Source organism: Thamnophis elegans, chromosome 8 (assembly GCF_009769535.1).
Source record: "Thamnophis elegans isolate rThaEle1 chromosome 8, rThaEle1.pri, whole genome shotgun sequence".
Taxonomy (NCBI): Eukaryota; Metazoa; Chordata; class Lepidosauria; order Squamata; family Colubridae; genus Thamnophis; species Thamnophis elegans.
In genome coordinates this window covers 26213206-26237065 of record NC_045548.1, presented here as the reverse complement: position 1 = coordinate 26237065, position 23860 = coordinate 26213206, and the positions used below count along the sequence as shown (strand labels likewise).

Here is a 23860-nt window from a genome sequence, read left to right as displayed (position 1 = left end):
CCTATATTGTTTCAATTTTTTAAACCCTTTTTGGCAGAAACTAAACCAGGGCTTTTGTTATCCTGAGCATCATATTGTCTGCACCTGATTAAAACCCATTTAGTTCAAAATGGGATATTATATGGGATATATATATATACCCGTGTGTGTGTGTGTGTGTGTGTGTGTGTGTGTGCATATATATGTGTATGCATATATGTGTATATATGTGTATGTGTGTCTGTGTATATATATATATGTGTGTCTGTGTGTGTCTGTGTGTGTCTGTGTGTGTCTGTGTGTCTGTGTGTGTCTGTGTCTGTGTTATATTTGTGCTGATAAATAAATAAAGGGAGACTAGTATAGATCTATTTCAAGCTATTTGGCTCTCATCAGCTAGCCATACCCTTACTGGGATTCGATATGTGTATATATATGTGTGTGTGTGCGCGCCCGTGTGTACACACACACACACACACACACACACACATATATATATTCCATATACAAATCTACTTTAGGTTCCTCATTTCTGAGCCTTGGACCTCAGTTCAGGAACTGAGGTGGAATAAATGGATAACAAATATCTTCATAATTATTTCATGAATTGCCATGTAGTTATTACTATAAACCAGTGGTGGGTTTCCAAAAATTTGGGAACCTCTTCTGTAGGTGTGGCCTGCTTTCCAGGTCCACTAGTGGAACATCTTCTAACCAGTTTGGTAGATTTGATGAACGGGTTCTACCGAACCGGTGCGAACTTGTAGAAACCCACCTCTGCTATAAACAAACAGAAATATATGGTTAATGCTCTGGAATTAGTTTCTCCAGCCTTTGAGTGTGTTATTTTTCCATGGACAATACAGCATTCATGAAAATTGTCCCTTGATTTCAGCTAGTGACTGTATGGAATATAAACTCAATAAAGGCAGTCAGTTGGAGAAAGAGGAGCTTTCCCTTGAAATTTCCTTCTCAGAATCAATCACGGTGCCTCCAAAACACAGAGAATGTCACAAAAGTCAAAGGTTAAAAAAGGATGATTCTGCATTACCTGTAAGTTTAAGGTCCTCAAGTTTATGTACTTTATATCATTCCTGAATTTATTTCTTTCAAGCATAAATATGTTAACTTGACTTTGGAGATTTGGGTGTGGGGGAGGAAAACTAGTTTGTTTTCTAAACAAGTGCTATTTCTCTGAAATGAATAACTAAGAAATAAGGTATCTTGCTGAAATTATTCACAAAATACTCATATTGGGATAAAAAGTCTTTGATAGGGTTTAATCGCAAATTATGAAAGTCAAGAGAAATTTCACTGCCATAACAAAATTTTATTAATAATGCCTAATAAACAGCCACATGCTATATTCAAATTAGTCAAAGCTGCTACAAATTTGGTATACAAAGCCTATTTGTTCTATCCATTAAAAGTTTTAAAAAGAGCACAGAACTCAATAAAATTACTTTAACTCTCCTCCTGAACTCAAGCAAATTTTTCAAGAGTTCCAGAATCTGTTGGGAAAGCCCGTAAAACACACAAGGTTTTAAAATTCCAAGGTTTAGAGGGTTCCTCCCCTGCCAGAAATTGAAGAAGTGCTGCTTCAAGAGTTCCATAACAATATAATAATTAGCAAAGTATAGAAAGGGAAAAATCTCAGTGTTAAAAAAGCTAATTATTATAAAACTGCATTTTGTATAAGTGAATAAATAAAATAATATCAGTTTTTTTGCCTTCTATAATTACATAATTTTCCACACAAAGTGTTGAGAGCTATATTATCAAGATGTTTTGAATAAATTCATAAATATTTAAAAAAATGACTTTTAATATTGCATGTTGGATAAAAATATTATTTCAGAATTACCTGTACAATAGAAGAAGGGAGACATTGGCCTGATGTATAGGTCTGCTATCTATAAATGTTTGAATTTGTACAGAATTTCCCATGTATCAGATGCATGATCTTTGTTTGAAAACACTTTATAATTTATTTGCCCTTCTCTATTAGGTTTATCCTAGACAGGAAGACTTGCTGATAATTGCTACAGTGATGCATTTAAATATATAATAATTTCCCTAAACATAAAATAAATTTAGTTTAATCTTATAACAATAATTACATAGAGTAATTATTCAGAAATAAAAAGTAATTCCAAATGAATTTGGGTGGGAGAGTGAAAGGGTTCCATGCTACTTGTAAGTCTTCTATGTATGCATTTAACAAGGCAAGAATTTAGATACAGTTTGTTTAATATTCCTCCCACCCCTAAATTCCTAGAACATTAGGGGAAACTTACTATGCCATCTATAGCAGTGTTTCTCAACGTTGGCGACTTTCAGTCCTGTGGACTTCAACTCCCAGAATTCCCCCAGCCAGCATAGCTGGCTGGGGGATTCTGGGAGTTGAAGTCCAAAGGACTGAAAGTCACCAACGTTGAGAAACACTGATCTATAGACTGAGGATTGTAATCAGTACTCTTCTTAAGATAATGATTTATAACTTGATTCGCTTGCTTTTTTGTAAAAAATATACTTAAGGATGAAATACTATATGCATACATGCAAACTTAATAATGTTTTCAATGTTAAATAATTATTTAAAATCTATTACAGAAATATACAATTAGGAAAAGTCGACTTGGATTAACTGAAGTTGGAGATTTGTCTCCTGAGGACATGAAGAAAATTCGTTATCTCTCTCTGATTGAATTAACGGCTGTCTATGATGCTTTAGGAATAGAATTGAAAAGGAACCGGACAGAAAGGATGAAAAGGCGAGGTAGTTACAAATAATGTTATGACATTAGATATTTAAGTTTTTTGTAACCAGCAAAACATTAGTTAGCTGAAATCTTACATTTTAAATTATTTTTCTTTAAGAAAATGGCCTTTTTGGAGTTCCACTAGCAGTACTCTTGGAAAATGATCAAAAGAAGTTTCCTGGAATTAAAGTCCCCCTTATTTTTCAAAAAGTGAGTACTATTTTAAAGAGCTTAATCACCACTGCATACATAGAGAATAATAGTCATTAATCTTATAGTTTCAGGGCAGTTGACAAGCTTATTTCTGTTTATGTTTCGAGTCAGAAAGATGTAACTTCAGGTAAAATCATTGCCTGTCATAGTTCACTGTGTATATTGTGCTTCCTCAACCTGAAGCCTCCAGATGTATTTTGGATCATAATCCCAAGAATTCCAATAGTTTGGTCACAGAATAGCTAGGAATTCTGGGACCTATATTCTAGGTCTTCTAAAACAGGAGTGTCAACTCATATTGTCACGGCAGTGTCACATGACATATCGGGATTATTTTCCTCCTTCGCTAAACCAGGTGTGGTGTGGCCAGCATATGAAGCATCCGGAGCTTGACAGCCCTGTTCTAGAAGATTCCAATGGAAAGCCCTGCTCTAGAAAAGATAGCATAGTCATCACTGAGGACAAAAGTTCATATTTCTGACTCTTCATTAAATGATAAAAATAGGAAAAAATCAAATAAAAATCAAATAAAACAGTTTTACCTCTTGATTTTATTTTGCTTGTATTTTCTTACTAAGAATAACATTAGAATTTAATGATGAGTGATTATTGTTATTATTATCAAGTAGAATATAATACTATTTTATTTCCTAAAGAGCCCTAACAATTCCTTCAACAAAGTTTTAATTTCTTGTAAAATGTTTGTTTGGGCAAAAGTTCAGGGTATCTGTTATCTCTAAGCTTCTCACTCAGTGGACAGAATTTAAAAACTAATAAAAAAAACTATTTAGGGATTTTGACTAGTTCTGTTTATTTAATCACACAGATTATTTTGGTTAGGCATAATGTTTTATGTTCACAGGAGCCAATTGTTGTAAAAATGTCTCTTTCTATATTTTTAAAAATCTCTGCACTAAAAAATTGCATTAAAGTACTTTGTTGATTATGGCATAGCTATTGCTCAAACTTGAGGAAACTGGTCTGGAAACAGAAGGTATTCTTCGAGTGCCTGGATCTGCTTGCAGGGTGAAGGTAATCAGTTTTTTCTTTCATAATTAAAGACCTTTGATACTGATGTAGGGAGAAATAATTTATGTGCAAGTTCTCTGTGAACATACATATACATATACAGGAGGCTCCACCCACCCGCCCGGACGTCATCACATCCCATTTTTGACGTTCTGTGCATGAGCACTTACATTTGCAAACCAGTAGTGAAAGTAAGTGAATATCACCCATATATATATAAATAGTGTTCTCAAAATATCACAGTTTGGTGAACAAAACATTGTTGGAAAAAAACCAATGTTGAATGCTATATCAATGCAGAGCTTTGGATTCAGTTTCAAAGAGGTGCATCAAAACATGCAAGACAAAATTCATTAGCAACCTGTAATTTTATAAAGCAGTGGTAAACTGGTCCTGTGGTTGCCCCATGCAACTGATTTTGTACATCCCAAAGCAACCTTTCTGCATTGACTCCAAACAATCTCTTAGAGCCCCTCCCCCTTCTTTTTCTTTTCTTTTGTTCAGTAATGTTCAGTTCTCAGAGATTGTCTAGACAAGTCCCTGCAGTTTTCTTGGCAAGGTTTTTGAGAAATGGTCTTTCAATTGCCTCCTTCTTATGGCTGAGAGAAAGTGATTGGACCAAGTTCACATCGCTGACTCTGTGCCCAAGAAGGCCTCCTGGTTTCTAGCCTTATGTTTTAGCCACTATATCAAATTGGTTCTCATCCCATACCCATATTGAGTACTAAATATGCTGAGTAAAAACAACAGGAAAATTAATGAAGTGTAGCAAATAGGTATATTCTATCCAGCATCCTATTTCTGCAGATCTGCAGATCAAGTAATTATTGACTCTTAGTAACCACATAACTTTTATCATGATGAATATCCCTAACCTGGTCTTTCAGATCTTTCAATTCTATTGTCACTATAACTGAGCCCATTCACCTCGTTGTTGGTCATTCCTTTTTCTCTTTCCTTCTGCCTTTCCCAGACTTATTTTTTTCCCCAGAGAACTGGGTCTTTTTATAAGGTATCCAAAGGAGGACAACTTGAGCTTGTTCATTTGTATCTCTAATGATAATTCTGGATCTAAATTTTTCATTTGTTTTTTTTTCTTTACTGTTCATGGCATTCTGAGAAAATTTTCCCAATATCAAAGTTCCAATGTCAATAATCTTCCTATCCTACTTCTTCAAATTCAAATTTTATTTCCATAGATTGTCACAGAGAATACAGTGGCTTGCATGATTATGATCTTTGTAGGTAGAGAGACATAGCATTTCAATATATTTTGTAAAGTGAATAATTCTCTTAAATCATTACAGTATTTGCTGCTATAGTGTTATCGATGATCATTCACTCTGGCAGTTATCTGCTTGCTTTAGCTCACTGTTTAAAATACTTAAGATTAAGTATGTATGTTTGCATCTTTGACCTAGATCTGGTGTACTGTGTTTTGTTGCATAATGCATTATCCCTCCCATCAAGCTTTCCTGAAGATGGGTGATATCATCTCTTTTAAATATTAAATAAACATGCTGAAGTGATACAGCAAAAGAGTAGGTGTGAAGGAGAGGAAGAGAGAGGCAAAGACAGAGGCAGAAAGAGACTAGGCAGAACAGTTCTTCCACCTAAACAAAATCTCCCCCAAAGAGATATTACCAAGGACTTTAGTTTGGAAGCACTTCTGTCAACCTTGCCAATAATATTCAATTTATGCAAGAGAACAAATGTATAATTCAAAGAACACAAAATTCCATTACTATGGAAGAGCTTATCAAAATAAAATATAAGTTTATGCTACTTGTAAGGAAGTCACCTTATCTATTTTTTTTCTTTTAGAAGCATCCATAAAACCCAAGAGTGAATAGCCCTATTACATTACCATAGTCTCAGATACATAATTCTATTTTACCAGTTCTTTGATGCATGTATCAGATTTCCTATGGATAAAGAACTAATTTTGTTGAGATTACCAGTAAGAAGCAATGTGGTGTTAAGCTAGGAGAAGGAGAACCAAATTCAAATTGGCCTCTAGCCATGGAAACTCAATGGGTGACTTTGGATTGGTCACTCTTGCCTGTCTCGCAGGGCTGTTGTGAGGAGAAAGAGGTAAGGTGAATGCTATGAATTCCACATTGAAGAGAGACTGGATACAGATCTAAGAAATCTGACTACAACTAAAAAATAAATCTATTACAAGCACCTTTCCATATTAATCTGAAGTATCCTGTATCTTTAGCTTGGATTTTTTTCTAGCTTGTCATTTCATAAACATTCAATGTTTTATCTGTTCCAACTATTATATATTGCATCAAGAACAATACTATCAGCATTAGATTTCATACAGTTTATAAGATGCCTTATTTGTTTTCTTTATTTGTCTTCTGAGCCACCGTGATATGTTTTTACTAGGTCAAACTTCCCTGTATTAGAAGAAAAGCCAAAAATCCCTAGGAAAAATGAAAATGTAATGCTTTTAATTTCAGTTATTGAATCATTTAATGTTAGCCAAAGAGTGGAAACAGAAAAGGACATTTTTAAAGCTGATCCAGATTTAACCATTCAAAGCCATTGTTTATTATGTTGACATTCCCATTTGAAAGCATTCCCATTTCTTAAAGAAAATACATGTGGTTCTGGTTTAAAATTCTTCTTTGAATGTAACAGCTGAATAAAGACTCAAAGAGTCTTCTGTGTTCTTTAATTTCTACTTGTATCTCTAAAAGGTTGGTGCCAGCTGGGCCATGTTTCAGTACAGGCAATAGCTGTTCTAAACTATCTAGATATTGTGTGGGGTTACAAACTTAAGAAGATAAATAATATATTTTAGAGTGTACCATTAGTTCAAATATCTTTATTATCTTTTATATTACTTGCTTCATGAACATTACCAGAACTACAAGGATTTGTCATGGGAGGTATCCACCAAAATGCAGACATAGGGCAGATTTTGGTTTTATTTTTCTCTGTGCTGTATATCATTTTCTCCTTTGTCAGTAGGATTACTCTGCTGAACTTGAAATTTACGGTGATAACTACTTCAGCATTAGAAAATGCTGTGAGAAAAGAGGCTATTTCATTATTCTACTGCACTGCTCAATGCTAAATTGCAAAGTCTTGAGTCTACATATAATTAAAGTACAGCTTAGTCTAATTGAATTGAGTATTATTTGTAAAAACTTAAATATGTTTTATATTGATATTCAAACTATATAAGATGGTTTTGAAAGTGTTATACATAATCCAGGAGCAAACTATATATACTTTATAAATTGTATGATAGTTGGTAACCTTAATTTATTAATTTTATATTAAGTAATTAGATTAATTTAATAATAACTTCATTGATAAATACTGTCTGAGTTCTTTAGAAACAATAAAATATAATACAATTTCTTTTATCAGAGGTCATGTTTAACATTAGTCACATTTGTTTATCCTGTAGAGTCTTCGTCAAGAAATTGAAGCAAAATTTGATGAAGATACTTTTGACTGGGATCAAGTACGCAATAATGATGCCGCAGGACTGCTGAAGATGTTTGTACGAGAACTACCAAGTCCTCTCTTCCCTGTGGAATATTTGCCTGCTTTTATCACATTAGTAGAAAGTAAGTAGGGAGAACACAATGTTTCACAAACCAATTGTTTTTATTTAAAAAATTAAGTATTTTTTAAAATTTCAGCAGCCTCATCTACCTCACTCCATGTCAGCTGCAAATCTATGTCAATATACGTAACTCCTGTTGTTTTGCCTAGGGGCATTTCTGATTTATTTCTATTAAATCTGTGTGATTGCCTCCTCCAGCTCAGGTAACAAACTTGGATAGTTGGATAGAATATGCCATGTATGCCATATAATAAGAGGGAAAAATGAAAGGGAAAAGTGAAAAATTTTAGCTGTATCTATAAGTACCATCTTTCAGGTCTAAGTATTACTCTTTCAAAATGCAGACCATGTTCATAACATTTAGAACTTGAAAAATGTATAAGTAGTTTATTAATAGAAAGAACTTAGTCTCAGTGACAAATCTACAGTATTGTAAAATAATCTATATAATTTAAGTTACAAACATCTCATTATTCCACAGTCACGTGCAAAGGACTGCAGTTCTTTCTTATCATGATAAGCCAAAAGTAAACAACCCACAAAATGACTTGCCTCAGTGTATAACCAAGGCATAATTTCAGCCGGACTTGTAGTTTAGTGGCCCAATGCTGCTAGATCTAGGCAACATGACAATAGTGATACAATGATGTGAAGCAATGCTCTTCACTTGTCAAAACACGAAAGTGAAAGAACTCAGCTCACTAGGGTGTTTTATGTCATTCCAACACCATTCTGGTTTCTTGACCTGCAGCGCACATGAGTAGAAGTCTCTGGCAACATTTTCCAATACCCTATAGAAAGCACTGAAAGAAGCCATTGGAGCAACCTGAAGAGAAGTAACATGCCAGTTTATTTTTTAGAAGCAAAAGAGCATGGTACTTCACAAAGAATACCTTTCAAAATTAAAACTTCAATATGCTAATATCAGTACACAAAAATGCACCCTTTTATCAATATTTTGTTTTCTATCCTGCTCATTAATAATAGGTTATTTTATTTACAGTTGTCATTGTATAATTTCTGTGATTTCCACTGCTATGCTATAACACATTTCACCTCAATAATACCGTAGCTAAGCAAATGGGAAAAGCCATACTGAACTGCTGTATTTCAGTCAGTCTAAATTATTATTTTTAAATAAAAATACTAATTATTTCCATTCATATTTTTAGCTAATTGTTATATAACTCTATGAAAGTCTATGGTTTTCTTTTCCCCTTTTTGTTAATTTTACTTTAATTACAGTTACAATTTAATTTGTAAGGTATGAGGGAAGAAAAATTGTGTAATGCTAACTGAAGTCAATGAATTTTGCCCAAACAAAAATTATTTTTTTTAAAAAAAACTTTATTTTGTTTGAAGTATTACTTTGCACTTATATCAGGCTCTATCACACTGAGAACATTTCAAACTTGAAAGAGCCACATCTTCAGCTCAAGATCCCTGTTTCATAATAAAAGCAGACTTAAAACACTTCTGTACTTTCTGTATTTTTAAAATGTGCACAGTCTTAGTCTATGATTTTTAGACTCTCAGTATGGCACAAATAGGTGGTTTTTAGGGAGGATTACAAATCTGATTATCTAAGGTCCATCTTTGTTGAAAGATATTTCTATGAATTTTTAAAAGGATTTTTACTGATCATCTAAAAACACTTAATTTTTCATGACTCCAGTTCTGGTAGTGGGAATCTGTTACAGACAAAAATGTTATGCTATTTCATATAATTTCTGTGGCATTTATCCCCTTTAATAAAAAGCACACTTTTTGTACTGAAAGAAGAACTTCTGGGAGACAGTTCCATGTTGTTTATTATTGTATTGTCTTGTCCCTTAGCTACTTTTTATACTTTCATCCATGCAGGATATAAATTCCCTGCCAAAGGCAAAACTGCCAGTGATTTCAGTGAGATAATTGGTTGAGTCAGGATAGTCTGTATCACAGGATTAAAATAAACTGCCAGGAATTGATGCCAACCAATCCACTTATACCCCCTTTATTTGGGTTAGAAAGACAATGTTGTTTCTATGCCATTTACAAATCCGCTGCTAATATAATTCAGTACTTTCATATAAACTGATGGCGAATGATAAATTATCCCTAACTTATTTTTCAAACTGATGACATTTTGATTAAACCAGGCATTGAGACAGATTCAATGAAGGGACATGGATTCTGCTTCTAACTAGCAGATTGAATTGGGAGAGTTCAAAGTCTTCATAGACTTTGAAGTGCTTCAAGACTAGAAAGCTTTGCAATCATTGTTATCTCTGCCTCCTGAGGCAGGCAATGCAAGTACCTCAGAGTGATTTATAGTAAAGCATATGTTGAAGTAACTTATGATACATGGCATAACAAGGAAGTTATACCATGGGTGTCACAACAATTAAGGCCCTCAACAAATACTTCTTAAACAGCATTTTAAGAATGGTTCCTCAAGGATTTATTATTAAGTAGAATCCAAATTGAATTTGACAGGTTAAATAAATGGGCTGTAAATAACACAATGAATTTTAATAGAGACAGATGCGAAGGTGTTGTCTTAGGACATAGAAATCAAATGTATTGACACTGAATGAAAGATGTCTTGCTTTACATTAATTCAATGGGCAAGGAGCCAGATTTAACAGAGACAGCTTTTTGTGGTTCTGTCTGGATTTTAGCAAAAATAATTTTACAATGCTTCACTTAAGATTTTTTCAACCAACTGCAAAACTGTGTTCAGGTTAGATTATCATTTCCCTCTAGGAAATGTGGTTTTCCCATCAGTGAAAAGTAAATTGGATTTTTTACTCTATTCTCCAAAACCATTTCCAGATTGTAGTGGTGTTTTACATGAGTACTTTGTGCCTAATCTAATTTTGAGATCATGGAAATAGCTCTGCAAGCATTAGTCATGGTCTTTTATTCTTAAGAGACTATAAGGAGAGCATATATCTACCACTCCTCAGTGTAAAGCGCCTCAGGATTCATTAAAAAGCTTATTGTTGTTGTTGCTTTTAATAGAGTTACTGTTATTTAGAATAGACTCTTTCATAGCCACTTAAACTGGCCTAGCTTCAAAATGAAGAGAATAACGATAAATAAAACAAACAAACAAAATCTAAATAATATCTAGGTGGAACTGGTATTTATGATAGTTATTAAAAAATTACAGACTGGACTGCTATACATTTAATAATCCAATCATTAATTAAATTAAAATAATTGATAAAATCCAACCCTACTGCATATTCCAAGGCCTTCAGTAACAATAGCAATAGTGTCAGGGCAATATTTTCCATGGTCAGTAACAGAATTGGGTAACCAGTAAATCTGGGGTATTACAGGTTGCTGACTCTTGTAAAAAAACTCTACAGGTTTTTTTAAAAAAATAGAGAGGAAAAGTGTCACTTCATTATAGATTAATTTCTAGACTCTTTTCTTATCCTTGTACCTTCTGCATGTGCAGACAAGATTTAAATCTGCTATAAGACATGGCAGAGCCATTCCGCTTTTAGAAAGATAAAGTATTGAAATGAACTATTTTCAGATATCAAGACAGAGATGTATTATGTTATACAGAGGTCCTTTGAACTAAAAATTATGGTTTTTCAGACATCAAAGAACTGATTGGCAAGCAATAATGAAAAATGGCCTGTTTGTGACCCAGATAATATCAGCTATGTAGAGAATGAATCCCAAAAGACAAGGCTTCCTTGTAAAGGATATAGTATTTTAATAGCCCAAGCAGACGTTTTCCACACTATATAATGCTGCATACTTGAGACTGACTAAATAAATAAATGGGGCGGGGGGGGGGAATTACCAATAGTGCATAGAAATTAAGAAGTACATTCATATTCAATCTCAGGTGTGAAAAAAATCCCCTAGTCTTGAATATGAATCCGGAGCATGTGAGGAACTACAAAATAATATTTTTTAAATTATTGCTTTATCAAATACTTTCGTTATGGGTTGTCACTTTTTATTATCATTACAATAATCCAGAGGTTAGTAAACACATCAAGAAAATGAAATATAAATTAGACCATTCTGACAGAAGGATTAAAAATATCAAAATAAATATACAAATGCAATTATGTTGATTTTTTTTTTTTTTTGGCTCCAGAAGAATGTCCCAATCTGAATAGACTATTCATCTGATGCCATCAAAACAATCCTGTCTGTTTTTCTTTATTTATTTTCCTCCCAGGCAAGACCGGCAAAATAATTAAGACTTGTGCCAGCGTGTGGACAGGCTAGAGCTATTAACACATTCAATTCTAACATTGTTAATAATAGAACAGAGTTTAGCTAAGGCTAAAAATAGTTCTCTTAGTGGGGCATTAAAAAGCATGCAGTGTATTGCCAATTTTTAAAGGGAGATTGCACAGTAGATCCAACAAATTGTAAGAGCTGTAGATTTCCTGCAGGAAGCCAGTAGGCAAATTTGGATGTAGAATGAATCTAATTGGATGCCCATAGAAAATAACCATCCTACATACACCATATTTTTCAATGGGCACAATGTCTGAAAAAGAAAAGTAATGAGATTTCTCCATAATACTTTTTCTATGTTACTGAGGCTTTTTTGTTTTCAACTATCTTCACCATTTTATTTGTTAAGAAAACTTTACACATGCCCTTAGGGCATTCCTGGGATTTATTTGATAAGTTATTGATATCCGATACTTCACTTGGCACTATCAAAATTTTCACTTAACTGATTACAAAATTATATTTAACATAATCTGAACCTAAAAATTTAAAAGTTAAATGGATTAGGGAGTCAAACATCAAAGAAGAGACACAAGAATGATCAGATATCACTTCAGATGGTAAGTCTCGTGACTTTAAAACTCAGGAATAGCACAAATCTGACAGATTGTTCAGGCTCTTAATCTCCTAAATGTAAACTAATTGAATAATTGAAGTCCCATTCTACATATTGTTTTTCCACCCATGATAAGTATATTTATTACTTATTGTCCCCATTACTTATTATTTCCTTTTAAAATCAATTTTCAAATAATGTATTTCTATAGGGACTTTTTTTCTGTAGAGTTGTCCTTGATATAAGCATTATTGTCCAGATTTGGTTTTAGATGCAAATTATGAACAGTGAAGATTTTGATGTACAGAATAACAGATTTGGAAGGAGCCTTGGAGGTCTTTTAGTTCAACCTGCTGCTCAAGGAGGAGACCCTATACCAGGGGTGGGTTCCTGCCAGTTCTAACCTCTTCTATAGAAGAAGTTCCACAAATCTACAGTGCCGTTTAGAACCGGTTCCACCTCCCTTCCCCCGCCCGTCCGCACTTCATCAAGATGAAGAGTGAGAGGAGGAATTCGGGAGCTGAAGTCCACAAGTCTTAAAGCTGTCAAGTTTGAACTCCCCTGGGCTTTTTTCTAAAGGGTTAGGGATGCAAGGGTCTTGTAACTTGACAGTTTTAAGACTTGCACACTTCAATGCCTGAGCCAACATTTTAGTTGCTAAGCAAGAGCGTTGTTAAGTGAGTTTCACCACATTTTACAAGTTGGCCATGCCCACCCAGTCACATGGCTGGCAAACCACTCTCACCTGGTCACCTGGCCAACAAGCCACTCCCACAAAGCAGACCACACCTACAGAAGAGGTTCTAAAAAATTTTGAAACCCACCACTGCCCTATACTATTTCAAACATTTGGGAACTTATCAGTGTATTATGAATTCAGAGAATCTTTACAGTCAACATGCCTAAAAAGAACTAAACCCATTCACTGAGGATAATTTTGATAACAGCTTGTCAGCTAAGATTTTAACAAAATGAAAAACTATATATTATTGGAGGAACATCTCTGTCACAGCTTAAAACCAGGCAGAAAGGGAAACCTTTTTCCCTTAATGTCCTATTCCTTGAAGTTTACTTCTTATTTGATTTATCTTCCTATTTGACAAGTACCTTGACATTCATTGAAAACCATAGCTTTATATGTCATGCTAGATTCCTACCAGGTAGCCCACTTCAGTTGTTTTACAGACTTTCTGATCTTTCATTCTTAGAAATTCCCAAAACCAAACTGCAGCTTCAGGCTTTGCATTTGCTGATCATGCTTCTTCCTGAATCTAGTCGCGATGCAGCCAAGGTAGGCATATTTTTCAATAGGGTTTGACATTAATCTATATTTGATCATGTTCCCATGATCCAATAATGAATGCAATAAATGAAGTTCCCCAAAGCCCTCAACAAACATGCCACTTTCTTGTCCTTAGGCAATTTCCTCAGCCTGGAACTGTCAGATTACACAACTCCCAGCTCATTTCTACATAAAGCTCTGTTTGAAATGAAAAGACTAGCAGAGTTGTATCTATGATTTATGGAACATCAAACCTTTTCTCTGAATTCTCAGGAAAAAAATGCTTTATAAATGTATTTAATGAGACTAAGTAAAACTTCAGTTTTTCAAATCAAATGGACTTATTGAATTGACAATCATATAGGATATTTGGGTGATTCACACTTGGTTGCTTGGTAGGTAACCCTTGGTACTGGCATATATACACCAAATGGAATAATTTGTACAACAAACCTGCAATTTGTACAATTGTAATGATAGCTTCGATCATCTTATGAGACGAGTGACACATTGATGGATAAAGGAAAATCTGCCTTATAATTTCTTCAATTTGATTTCAAATTGGCAGAATTAAAATATTTTAAATATATAGTGTTATACTATTATATACAGTCATTAGCAGTTTCTTGGGAAATATAGTCCACCATTATTTAATTCCATGGAAAGAATTTTTTTTACATAATGCAATTAACAGCAGTGTTTATCAATAAATATCAGTGGTTTTGTTGATTTTTATTTAGGCCCTTCTACAGTTTTTGAAGAAGGTAGTTGCTAATGAAAATAAAAATAAAATGACTTTATGGAATGTCTCCATGATTGTTGCCCCAAACCTCTTCATCTACAAAGGCAAACATGCCAATCAAGAAGAGATGCTAGCAGCAGCCACCACTGCTCATGTTGTAAGGCTTTTAATTAAATACCAAGATATCCTATGGATGGTAAGCAATGATTTCAATTTTACCATTAAATAGTATTGCCATTTTTTCTTGCAGAGACTTTCCCTTAAAACAGTGGTTCTCAACCTTCCTAATGCCACGACTCTTTAATACAGTTCCTCATGTTGTGGTGACCCCCAACCATAAAATTATTTTATGTTTTCTGTATTTTTTCAAAGATAAGTGTTTTCCAATGGTCTTAGGCGACCCCTGTGAAAGGATTGTTCAACCCCCAAAGGGGTCCCGACCCACAGGTTGAGAACCATTGCCTTAAAATGTCTAGAAATTATACCCATATAAAGGTAGCTGCCTTGCAAGATAAAGTTGATATTTATGTTTAAATTAGGTGTTTATTCAATAAAGTCATGCCTTCCCACGCAATAGTAATAAGCTTTTTCCATGTATTTAGAAGTTATAAGAATTTATAAGGAGTCCTGATTAAATAATACCACATTTATAAATCACAGATTCCTGTATTGTTATTTTCATATTTTTCTGCCCATGACAGTACTTGTGAATGGTATAGATGCAAATAAAATCTGATATGTGTAGCCATGAAAATAGCAGGCACCAAGATGAGAAACCACATATGTTTTCATCCTGTGAAAGTACTTGTAAAATGGTGGTTCTGGACCTATAGAATTATTTTTTTACCTTGTTCACTTGTGTCCAATTCTTAGAGACTGCCTGGAGCTTTCTTAACAAGATTTTTCAGAAGTGCCTCCTTTCTAGGGCTGAAAGAAAGCGACTGGTCCTATTCATTCATTCATTCAATCATTCATTCATTCATTCATTCATTCATTCATTCATTCATTCATTCATTCATTCATTGGCTGTACATCTTACCTCAGGGTAACTCTTTGCCTTTATTATTCTGATGACACTCACAAAACTATTTGTCATGTAAACTTATCTTCCTTTTATTTTATTTTTTATGTAGGTCCCAACATTTCTGATTACTCAAGTGCGAAAGATGAATGAAGCTGCAATGAACAATATGAAAAAGCAGCTCATGTTTGACAAGGGTGTAAGAAAACTATTGAGAAGGAAAACTATGGACCGGGAGAGGCCAGAAAGAACAGAGGTTGTCATTTTATTAAGAAGATATTTTTTCTTAAACAAACCAGCATAGTTTACAAATAATTTGCAATAAAATAAATGAAATAATATAATGGGATCCAGAGGAGATTAACTAGTCATTATAGAATGAATCTAAGTGCTATGGATTACAATTGCCTAGGTGCCAAAGTTTTATATTTGCACATAGTTATTTATTTAGAAGTGCTAATACTATCTACATTAGTTTTACTTAAAGAATAAAACTGAACTAAAGACAGCTCCATGAAGAGCAGTTAGTCCAGTGGTTACCTTTTTAGAAGTTTGCCTTTTCCTTTTTTTAAGCCTCTGTATTTTAGAATTTCATTTGTTATTGGAGTTCATTTTTCAGAGGCAGGTATGATATTCTGCTGTAAGTGAAATAGCTATTTGCCATGCACTATTTAGACAGCTCCAGTGGATGGATTTTTCCTGTTTATGAATGAACATTTCATAAATGATAAATCTAGAATTTACGACCAAATTTGCAGCAAGGCTATAAATCTGTGCTGATTGACAGAAGATATTTCCATCCATCATAGATGAAACTGATAGTGCTTGGATCAGTAAGCTAAACGTTTGTGAATTTAGGATAAATGTTAGTTTTCAGAAATTCTAAATTGTGCATCCACAGAAAGAGAAAATAAACTGTTAAATAGTTGTTCTTTTCTTTCAGTGGCACTAATTGTGTTAAAGACTGGAAGCAAGCATTACAAATTGAATTATTTTAATTTGATACTTTTCAAAAAAGAATTAGACATCTGTAGGCACCTAGTGTAAGCCAAATTGTATTTGCAACTACCTTTCAACCAGCAATTTACTTTAGTATTAACTTCAGTAATAATATTACTGCCTTTTTGTGCCATCAAATTACAATTGAAATTCTCACGAAGTGGATAATTTATTTTATATGCCATCACATTATGTGAGTAGAGTGATAATGCTTCGGGGGACAGGGGACTTTTTAGCTTATTCAGGAATGCTCAAACTGTTCACAGTGAATCTGTGCTGTGCTGTTTATATATGGTTTTAGCACACTGTTGGTCAAAGATAGTTCAAGCATCTATTGAGATGCACATCTATTGAGATCCCCAATTAAAGGTTGTACATATATAGCAGAGTCTTGGACATCTTGTATGTAAAGCTGTTGCATTTCAAAGAATGTCCCTGTGAATGATATAAACCTTATACAAACCAATTCCCCCTTGCATTTATTATAATTTATTGTGTTGTTATGTCCTTGCTTCAGTATAAGAGATTGCAATAACACTGTAATATAATTGCATAAGCTATAGTACAAATCCTGAAATTTTCTTGATTAGGTCTCTTGATTTTTCCTACAGCTGCAAACATGAAAGGATTATTCAAAATCCCACATGCAAGCAAAAAGTAAACTTACTATGGTCCTCCGAGGCAAAATGGGACAACTCAGTTCGGTCAGCTGGGGACAGTCTCCTCACCACTGTCAAGTCCCCTGTACAAACTCTCTGCCACCAGTTCATTGCAAGACAACTTGACATGGGCAAATCGCTGGGGGGACAATTCTTTGGATGTGAAGGTTTCCACCCTCCCTCATTGCTGCCACAACTGTTCATTCCGTCCACCTGCTCACTCACTTGCCAGCCTGGCCACTCCTCCGGCTCTCCATCTAAGCACCAGCAGCAAGTTGTCTCCACAGCAAATTGCCCATGTTGAGTCCTGCAATGACCTCGTGGCGGTGAGTTGGCAGATGGGACTTGGCCATGGCGAGCGGGCTGTCCCCAGCTGGCTGTGCTGAGTTGTCTTAGATCCCCCTCCTATTTGGACCACTTTCCTCGATTCAAATTTATTTCCAATCTTTCGTTTAGCTTAGTTTCAGAATCCTTTCATCTTCCTTTTTTATGTGACATACAGAAATACAGCCAGTGGGGCAGAGCTGGGTTGCTATCAGCATTACTGCTGTTTCAGTGCACATGCAATTTTGTGCACATGCGTGAGCGAAACTTGCGTACCTGCACAGTTGCCCATAAATAGGTCTGCACATGTCCAGAACATTAACAAATAAAAAAACCCCATGCCGTGCTGACCTGGGAACTGGTTCGGAGGCATCGGAGGCCTGAGTCACTGCTGGTTCTGGCGATCCAGGCCAGCAAACCACTACCGGTTCGGACCGGTTCGGCCAAACCGGTCCAAACTGGTAGGAACCCACCTCTGCAGTGGTGGTGGTGTGGTAAAGGTTTTGAAGACTGATACATAATTATTTGGTAAAGTTGATTTCAGGTTAGGGGGTTTATTAAGAGTGCATTTTTACATTTTTTGTGACTTTTTTAAAAAAAACTATGCTTTAATTTATATCTCAACCATTCTTGTAAGTAATCTTTGAATGGTAAGAAATTTAGCAATAGTGGCAGTGATTCAGAGACAGACAGGAGATTTTTTCACTGACTTGTCTCCTCTGCATCCCAACAAAATCTCATATAGGTTTTTAGTAGCTGTCCCTGTAAAACCCTGGAAGTGTGAAATGCTGTGCGAAAATGCTCTGAAGTGAAAATGCTCTGCCTTTGCTGTATTACTTCTTGCTTTGCAGCTTTTTTCTCAGAGTTGGTCTTTTCTGAAAGTATTCAAACCAGGATTGGCTTTGTACAGGAGAAAAAGTTGCCATAAGGAAAAGGAGGCATGAAAATGCAATTCAGTATATAGCATAGTGGTTTATAATCATACCATAATATATATTAAATACCGTAGTGGTTTTGATAAATTGTTTGTTTCTCTTTTTTGTAGTCTGATATACCTGAAGGTGTGATAAGAGTCCATGCTCCATTGCATTCAAAAGTTTCTATGGCAATTCAACCAAATAATCAAACAAAAGCGAAAGATATTGTGGCACGATTTTATTATGAAAACAGGCAAGTAGAAGCAGAACAATGGGCAAGTAACCCAGATTCAAGTTTCATTGTTCAAGTAGGCTTTATCTTGTTTAAGAAGTAAGGAAAGCTTGAATTGTATTTGACTCTAGTTAATATGCGAGGCTAAGATGGGTCATTATTAATGGAAAGCATCCATGTGATTGCTCTGCCAGAGCATTAATCTACAGCTTCATTCACTTGTTCATGTCATAATTTCCAAGTTTACTAACTTTAGGAACTGAGCTCCTAGCCAAGAAACAAAAGGGAAACAAAAAAGGAATTGCTCTAGTACAGCTGAAGCCAAGTGTTACACAAATGAGACCCATTCACCAGTGTTTCCCCCCCACAAACTGCTAGTATTAAAATGAATGAATCTAAAAATTACAACAAGCTGGTTTTAATTATAGTTTCTCTGGCTCAGCTAAGAAAACTAGCTTTGTGCTGGCCCTCTGAACAGCATTTCCTCTCAACAGGCAAAGCAATTAAGAGAAAACCTGTGGTTCTTAAATGCCACTTGCAAAGTCCCATTAGATGTTCATAGACAAGACAGCAGGTAGACAATTTTCATATGGCTTTTTTATGGCTTTACAACTTCACTGTTTCTTTCCCACTGTCCATTGCTTCCCACTTTTCATGAGAGCTGGATAAGTTTACAAGTTCCAAAGCTATCATAATTTCCCTTCATTCAAGCCTATATTAGCAGGGATTTGGGTCCATAGATCACTGCACCCACTAGTGTTCCAAAGGCAGAAGAGTGCTGAAAGTTGAGCTTTCTTTTGATGCAAAGTCTATGAATGTAGAAAGTGTAGAAAGATTTCAAGTATGTACTACGGTTCTTTGTAATTTGTAATTAAAGAGAAAGATGCATGTTTCCAATATGCATGCCAAACAATTGCATTTATTTACTGAGAATCTAATATAACATAGTGAATCTTGAAGAAAAATGTACAATTAGAATTTGCATAATGTTACATTCACTTTACCAGAAACACTTGACAGAAATTAGCACAGAATTTCATTCTAATTGTAAAATGTAGCTATCCAGTATCATGAAGTTGGGAGGTCCATAAATCAATCAGATTATGAGATAAATAGGACGAAGCTAGGTACAGTATACTGTTGATTCTTCACAGAAGACTTCAAGTTAAATTTGTAGCAGCAATTCCATTTTATATAGAAGCATTACAATTGCAAAACAGTTAATTTGATTAAATGGTTCTGTACAAAAATAACAGATGTAATTCTTTCCAGGCGCTTTTAGGATCCCAGACAATGTAGTGAGAGGTTTAATTCCAGAGTTAATCAGAAACTTATCTCTTTGCTACTACAATGCTTTCTTTTTCTATTCTTAGACCTGGATCATCAGAAGAATTGAAAATGCCAATCCAAAGTTTATATGAAATTGGAGGAAATATAGGTAAGTCCTTATTTAAATCTCAATAATAGCAACTTAGATGGGACACGATGGCTCTGTGGCTAAGATGCTGAGCTTGAAAGATCAGCAGTTTGGCAGTTTGAATCCCTAGTGCTGCGTAACAGAGTGAGGTCCCATTACTTGTCCCAGGTTCTGCCAACATAGCAGTTCAAAAGCACATAAAAATGCAAGTAGAGAAATAGGGGTGGTAATTCCCACTGAGAAGGTAATAGCGTTCCATGCACCTTTGGCATTTAGTCATGCCAGCCAAATGACTACAGAGACTTGGTCTTCTTTGGACAGTGCTGGCTCTTCAGCTTTAAAACGGAGATGAGCACCGCCCCCTAGAGTCGGGAACGACTAGCACGTATGTGCAAGGGGAACCTTTACCTTTTACCTTTTAATAGCAATGATGTACTTGATGCTACCTTTGTAGGTCTAGCTAAATAAAATGTGTAGCAAGTATGATAGGGCTACAACAATATTATTGCTCAAAGTCCTTTTAGTACTTAATCTATTTATCTTTATAAAACAAAATATGAATATGGGATCCCACTAAGGTAGATGTTCTGAAAGTCTTAATTGTTTCCTGCATAAGTGCCCTGTACCAAGTGCTTATTTCAATACTGTAAATTAGAGCATCTTGGAGGAAGTAAATGGATTTACTAAGTGATCTTAGGACATGATGTAATCTGAAAAAACCACTCACCATAATTGCTTTTTTTTTAGTTTAGAATTAAACTATTCTTCAAGATGAAAGGCAGCGTACCAGCTAGCTGCTGAGTCTTAAGATCTGTCCTCTCTGATGGGAACTGCCTCATTTTGTTTACACACTAACGTTTACACAGTCAGTCAGTGTATAGAATTGTCATATGTATATTTCTCAAAGCCTAAGGTTCTCAAGACATCCTACATTGAACACCAAGGCTAAGCATTACATGAGTTCTCCAAAAGATGTTGAGAGTTTAGAAAGAGTGCAGAGAAGAAGAACAAAGATTATTAGGGACTGGAGGCTAAAACATATGAAGAACAATTGCAGGAACTGGGTATGTCTTGTTTAATGAAAAGAAGGACTAGGGGGGACATGATAGCAGTGCTCCAATATCTCAGAGGTTTCCACAAAGAAGAGAGAGTCAAGCTATTCTCCAAAGCACCTGAGGGTAGGACAAGAAGCAATGGGTGGAAACTAATCAAGGAGTGAAACAACTTAGAACTTATGAGAAATTTCCTGACAGATAATCAGTGAAACAACTTGCCTCCAGAAGTTGTGAATGATAACCATTTGTCTGAAGTGGTGTCGGGTTTCCTGCCTGAAGAGAGGGTTGGACCAGAAGACATCCAAGGTCCCTTCCAACTCTATTATTCTATTCTAAAAGGGGTGGCTGATTTAATACTTCAAGAAGGGATACTTCACTGGTCCTAAATGTTTTGCTTAATCCTAAATGTAAGGAATTTTTTCAAAGGTTTAATTTTTTTTAACAGTTGATATTTCTTTCAGGGGAGCATTGTTTGGATCCAGATGCGTATATGCTGGATGTGTACCGTGCCAATCCTCAAGCAGAGTGGGTAATTAAAGAAAAAAGAAGTTCAATATTTTAAAGACATATTGGCAGAGTGTTTGGATTAATCTGAAAAGAACAGTGCAAAAGTCTTCCCATCAGGAACCATAATGAAGCCAAAGAAGGTGTACTCTGTATCTTTTAAACATAAACAAAGCCCTTTATCCTCAAGTATTATAGAACCTGAGAGAAATTCAGGTTAATCGTTTGTTATAATAATAATTTATTTTTAGTGAATACATTCTTACTGGTTTTATTGGTACAGTTGATGCGGTTAAATAATACAATTTGAAATGTACATTAACAGAAAAGAAACTTGTTTTTTTCTCCCCCAATGCCCCTGAGAAGGGAGCTGTACAGTGGCATCCCAAGACGGAAGAATCACATTTTAATAGTAAAGTTCTCAATATAAAGAAAATAGCATTTTTTAAAGCAAAAAATAAAAGCAGATGGCCAGAATGCTATGATAACTTTTTCCTGTTCAAAAACATTTTTTTATTATGAAATATTATTACTCTGTGACTCAGTTCCTATTGCTAGCTACCACTGAGAAGAAAAACTACTGTATAAAGTATATTTAGTGTATTGTATATGAATATAAATAGTACATAGAATTGCAAGAAAAAATTATCATTTTTTCTGACTTTGCCCATTATTGTACAGCTAACACAATTTAATATACAGTATAAATATTTTGTATGGTATACCAACGATAAACCTACATACGTTGAAACTTCCTCCCTCCTATATAAAGAAAAAAAATGTAAATGTAGTTAGATACTTCACAAAGTGTTCTTTAAAATTTAATATCCACACCATATTTATCCAGGATGTTCTCGAGTTGCAACAGTTTGTTTGGTGACCATTTTAAGTTACAATGGCACTGAAAAAAATGACTTACGTCCGTTTTTCACACTTACAACCATTGCTGCATCCCCATGATCACGTGATTAAAATTCAGAACTCTTGGCAACTGATTCATCTTTATGACAGCTGAAATGTCTTGGGGGTCATGTGATTACATTTTGTGACTTTCTGACAAGCAAGTCAATGCGGATTCACTTAACAACTGTGTTACTAATTTAACAACTGTAGTGAGTCACTTAACTGTGACAAGAACAGTCGGAAATGGGACAAAATTTATTTAGCACCCGTCTCACTTAGAAACAAAAATTTTGACCTCAATTGTGGCTGTAAGTCGAAGACTACCTGTAGCGGTTTTGCAAGTACCAGTTCAGAGTTATTTGTCTTCCTTGTCCAAAACATATTTTCTTATTATTTCTTTTGCTTTATGTTTGAAATATATTATGGAAAATGATTTCTTTTTGAACTTTACATAAAATATAACTCTTGATTAAATCAATGCCTATTAAAGCCGAGTGTCCTTTAAATGTTGCACATGTTCACATATGAGAAAACATATGAAAAGTAGCATGACAGAAAGATGAGTGGCAAGAAAAGGAATAAATAAATAAAAATAAAATAATTATCAGTAAAAACATTTTACTGATAAAATTGTAAATACCCATTTTGAAGGGAAACAGGAAACCTTTTTGCCAAACAACAGATTCACTTCATTGTTTTAGGCAAAGATTATTGCTGCTTGAAATTTAGATAAAACTTGGAGTTGGTCTATTTTGTCCATTAAATCTGAATTATTTCAAAATGAGGCCCAGGTCAATGGTATTATGGTCTAGGTTATGTATTCTTGCATTGTTCCTTTATTATATCAACTTTTACCAAAGGAATTGTATATCATTTCCATGTTCCTATTAAATGTTTAGTGCTTTTAAGCCCAATGGTTTCAACTGGAAAATTGAGAAGGTTCTTAAAACATGTTTGCCTTAAAACAAATGGAACTTAAAAAACTTGTCTGCATGACACCGTATGACTTACTCATCTCCCTTCCCAGTCAATTGACACACTTTGTGGCATCATGTGAATTCAGATGATCTTGTCAATCATTCAGTAGCCATGATTCTTGATCATGGCAAAACAGACTGGCACCCCACTTTCCAAGCTTTCATTCCATGGTGGTACCTTTAGGGCTGGTGCAATTATGCATCATCCTACCCATTTCATTCCTGTTTTAACTACTTCTGACTGTGAATAGCAAAATGATCACGGCTAAAATACAGAGAAGCCAGTTTTGCAGCATCTGGAAGATTTCATCCCAATGAAGGACAATGGCAAGGCAGTTTACCCTCCGGCAAGTAGTTCACATAATGTTGTGGAAGTTGATAGATCAGGAAAATTAGTTTAGCCCCAAACAAAACCAGATCAGATTTTAATATTTCTT

The 23860-nt window shown here is 34.8% G+C and overlaps 1 protein-coding gene across 1 annotated transcript in view; it reads left to right on the top strand.

The window, feature by feature from the left end:
* Positions 1 to 23097, top strand: part of ARHGAP28 (Rho GTPase activating protein 28) — an 84463-nt gene extending 61366 nt beyond the window's left edge. The window contains exons 5-15 of the mRNA XM_032222369.1: positions 875 to 1032; positions 2593 to 2758; positions 2860 to 2951; positions 3909 to 3986; positions 7414 to 7576; positions 13600 to 13682; positions 14414 to 14611; positions 15549 to 15692; positions 18464 to 18588; positions 19941 to 20005; positions 21501 to 23097. Of these exons, the coding sequence (XP_032078260.1) occupies positions 875 to 1032; positions 2593 to 2758; positions 2860 to 2951; positions 3909 to 3986; positions 7414 to 7576; positions 13600 to 13682; positions 14414 to 14611; positions 15549 to 15692; positions 18464 to 18588; positions 19941 to 20005; positions 21501 to 21601 (1373 nt within the window). The 3' untranslated portion in view covers positions 21602 to 23097. The remainder of the gene's footprint in view (positions 1 to 874; positions 1033 to 2592; positions 2759 to 2859; positions 2952 to 3908; positions 3987 to 7413; positions 7577 to 13599; positions 13683 to 14413; positions 14612 to 15548; positions 15693 to 18463; positions 18589 to 19940; positions 20006 to 21500) is intronic.
* Positions 23098 to 23860: the final 763 nt, after the last annotated feature.